The 4173-nt window shown below is 40.3% G+C and overlaps 1 protein-coding gene across 1 annotated transcript; it reads left to right on the top strand.

The window, feature by feature from the left end:
- Positions 1 to 292: 292 nt before the first annotated feature.
- Positions 293 to 2830, top strand: LOC120094366 (olfactory receptor 8B12-like). Its single transcript, XM_039082868.2, has 2 exons — positions 293 to 634; positions 1206 to 2830. The coding sequence occupies exon 2, from the start codon at positions 1224 to 1226 to the stop codon at positions 2154 to 2156; it is 933 nt and encodes a 310-aa protein (XP_038938796.1). The 5' UTR covers positions 293 to 634; positions 1206 to 1223; the 3' UTR covers positions 2157 to 2830.
- The last annotated feature ends 1343 nt before the right edge of the window (positions 2831 to 4173 follow it).

The following is a 4173-nucleotide window of genomic DNA, read 5'->3' on the forward strand; positions in this document are numbered from 1 at the left end:
TATATTTTGGATCCTGGATCCCTTTTTATCGTTTTATTGTATTTCTAGTAACATTCAACTTTCTGACACTAGAGATTCGGATATGTTGTCGGACCCAGGATCATTTCCTCTATCATAATTATAACTGGTAATTGTCAAAAAATTTTTTTCTAAAGGCTAAACAAGGTATTTCTACATCTTTAGGGAGTGCAACTCTGAGGAAATGGTCCCGAGAGAACCTCTGTCTGCATAACCAAGCCCCTGAGATCTGCAAACCAGAATGAACCTCTTATTCTGTTACTCAAGGACAGGAGCTGCTTCTTTGCTGGATATTGCAGGAGCCACTGGATAAGCAGCAATTGTGAATCAATGTTGTCAGTACGGAAAGGATTACAAGATAAACCTGAGTGTACTTTGGCCTGGGAGAAGGCAGTCAATCCTGCATTCCAAGCTATTCTTTTCTTTTTTTTTTTGGTTCTTTTTTTTTTCAGAGCTGGGGACCGAACCCAGGGCCTTGCGCTTCCTAGGCAAGCGCTCTACCACTGAGCTAAATCCCCAACAAGCTATTCTTTTCTATTCAAGAGGTCTTTATTTTTCTCAGAACACTTCAGATGAGAAACAGTAAGCAGAACATCCCTGCTGCAAGTAAAGGAAGGTATGTGCCCCTCTGACCCTGACAAGTCAGGAAACAAGGATCAGGACTGCAGACTGCGTGTGCATCTGCTGAAGGTCCCATTCTGCCCCAAGTCAGGAGGGTCTGTGTCTTTGAGAGCTCTGTGTCTCCTTTGTAAACTGAGATTGCTATATGGTCACATATTCTTAGAGGCTCTCACAGTAGTTCCTGTTAGATTAGAATATTATTATTACTAAATCTATGTGTAGTCCAGTTAGGAGATTGTGGGGAATACAACTTCAACTTGTAACTCTATAGTGCTGACCTAGAGAAGAAGTCCCAATTTAAGTAACTGGTATACTATGGTAAAAGAATCATCTTCAGAATAGAAGAGATGTTCATCCTCTAATGCTGGAAGATAAGTGTAGTCCTTACTGTGCTCTGGAAGTTAGAGAGTCACCTGCTAGTTCACTATCATGCTCTGTAAATAGTTTAAACCTTCCTAACACAGTTCAAACTTCCTTTGGGTTCCATTTTCACAAAGAGGACATAGATTTGTGAGGACGGTGGTGATGCTTCTTTTTCTCCACTGGTTTTCTTCTCTGTCACACAGGTTTCCCTCCCGAGAAGAATGACTGTCAAGAATTCCTCTGTGACAGAGTTCATCCTCGCAGGTCTGACAGACCAGCCAGGACTCCGCCTGCCCCTCTTCTTTCTCTTTCTAGGTTTCTACATGGTGACTGTGGTGGGGAACCTGGGCTTGATCTTCCTGATAGGGCTGAACTCTCACCTGCACACCCCTATGTACTTCTTTCTCTTCAATCTTTCTGTAGTAGATTTCTGTTTTTCCTCCACCATCATCCCTAAAATGCTCATGAGTTTTATCTCAAAGAAGAACATCATCTCACACTCAGGGTGTATGACACAGTTGTTTTTCTTCTGTTTCTTTGTTGTCTCTGAGACCTTCATTCTGTCAGCCATGGCATATGACCGTTATGTTGCCATCTGTAACCCCCTGATGTACACAGTCACCATGTCTCCCCAGGTTTGTTTACTCCTTTTACTAGGAGCCTATTTGATGGGTTTCTCTGAGGCCATGGCCCATACAGGGAACCTAATGAATCTGACCTTCTGTGCTGACAACCTTGTCAACCACTTCATGTGTGACATCCTTCCTCTTCTTGAGCTCTCCTGCAACAGCACCTTCATAAATGAGCTGGTAGTCTTCATTGTGGTGGCCATTGATATTGCTGTGCCCATTGTCTCCATCTTCATTTCGTATGCCCTCATCCTCTCTAGCGTTCTTCGCATGCATTCCACAGAGGGCAGATCCAAGGCCTTCAGCACCTGCAGCTCCCACTTGATTGTGGTTTGTCTGTTATTTGGTTCTGGGGCTTTCATGTATCTCAAGCCACCTTCCATTTTGCCCCTTGACCAAGGAAAAGTTTCTTCCTTGTTCTATACAATTGTGGTGCCCATGTTGAACCCTCTGATCTATAGTCTGAGAAATAAGGATGTCAAAGTTGCTCTGAGGAAAACCTTGGGTAAGAAAATACTTTCTTAACAGGGGAGTAGTATCATGAAGTGCAGTGGTGTGATTGGTCAGTGAGCAGTATTCATACGGAAAGAGCTGTGCTTGGATAAGACGATGCAATGTTGCCATAAGGGGTTCAGGTCTAGTCATTTTTTTCTTCTTGCCCAAGAGAAGTTTATGGCACTATGGTGTGAATGTAGCTACGTATTTGAGGATCCTGGGCAATTGTTCAACCAACAAACTACATGCAGCCAAGAAACAGGGTTACAAATAATTTTATCTGAGCAAGATTTTAACACAGCTCTGTTCCTCCTGACTTTTGTTCTGCCTAAACTCTTTCAGCACTTATTTTTTAAAATAAAAATTGCATATCTCTATTGAAAATGTACAAATACATAATCAACAGCTATTTTCACTTTCATTCATAAACTGTTTTTCTGTAACATACAAATATTGAGCAAAATAGCAGTTTCCTACTGCTATTCCACAGTTAGGGTCACAGTCTCCCAAAATTCCAGGTTCTGCCCTTAATTCAATTTTTAATTTTATGCAAATTTCAATAGTCACGAATCATTTATTCTTGAGTGGACCTTATAAATTACTTAATCTAATCTCATTTAATGTTATTGGAGACTCAGAAACATGTTGTTGTTAAAGAATAAAACTATCTGTTATCAAAAATAAACTCAATTCAGAAAGTTGAACTTATGTGTATTTTTTGGTTTGCCTTTATGCTGTGTTTTCTTGTCATAGTACCCCTCCTTTAGGATTTCTTCCTGCTAATAATCGTTTTAAATTGTTTTATTTAATTAAACTAAAATACAATTGCATATTCTGCCCCTTCTCTTTGCCCTCTCTGTTACCTCCCATGCATCCCTTTCTCTTCCAAGTTCATGACCAGTTTTTCTTTAATTGTTACATAGTCCTAAGTACACAAATGTAGCTTGGCTAGTCTGTATAATACTATCTGAAGGAATATGACGTCAGGGCCAACCCCTTGGTAAGGTTTTTTGTTTTAATGTATATGATAATACATTAACATCTTATTCTACTTACACAGATGCAATGTTAATTCTCAGAAAGAGAATTTGGTAGTGGTAGGATTATTCAGTGGTTAAGAGCACTTGCTGCTCTTCCAGAGGATCTGCACATAGTTGTTAGCATGCAGGTTGAGCGGTAGCTCTGTCTAGAGGATCCAACACCTTCCTCTGACTTACTAGTATACCTACACACATGTGGCACACACACACACACACACACACACACAAATATACACACACACATACGCACACACACACACACACACACACAGAGAGAGAGAGAGAGAGAGAGTTTTAAAAAAATCCTTAAAAATCAAGAAAATTGTCATTATTAAGTTTTAGATAGGAGAAGAAATTTTTCCTTGTTTTTCGCCAAGTGACAGAGTAATATGACTGTGCCATTGATTTAAGAGTGAGGTCATATGTGGAATACAACAAGTTCAGCCCCCTGCATTAGTATTCCTAAGGTCTTAATTGTTATAAAGATGTTGAATACAACTTCATATATGTTTGAAGACAAATGAGCAGAATTTAGAACTTTTTGGATATGAACTTTAGGATTTGAGCCTTGACAGAGAAATTTGTGACTCAGGATAACCAACAAAGGATTGGGTATTTTAAAGAAACAATGAATAAGTTGGAGGGATGAGTTTATTTATCAAGACAACATAAAGATGATGCTTATTAGAAAAAGTATGTAAGTTTGATTTCTTTTTCATTAAAATGTTTTTGTCTTATTCACCTTATATCACACTCACTGCTCTCCTCCTGATCACTCCCTCCTGCAATCTGTCCCCCTCCCCCTCCCTCACTCCTGTATGTGGGCAGGGGTCCTCCTGGGTATCCACCCACTCTGGTACATCAAGGCTCTGTGAAGCTAGGCACATCCTTTCTCCCTGAGTCCGTCAGCCCAGCTAAAAGAACATATCCCACCTACAGGCAACAGCTTTTAGGATAGCCCCACTCCAGTTGTTTGGGACCCACATGAAGACCAAGCTGTACCTTAA

This window comes from Rattus norvegicus, chromosome 8 (assembly GCF_036323735.1).
Source record: "Rattus norvegicus strain BN/NHsdMcwi chromosome 8, GRCr8, whole genome shotgun sequence".
NCBI classification, from domain to species: domain Eukaryota; kingdom Metazoa; phylum Chordata; class Mammalia; order Rodentia; family Muridae; genus Rattus; species Rattus norvegicus.

Excerpts from the sequence above, each read along its gene's own strand:
- LOC120094366 (XM_039082868.2), top strand. The coding sequence starts at position 1,224 with ATGACTGTCAAGAATTCCTCTGTGACAGAGTTCATCCTCGCAGGTCTG.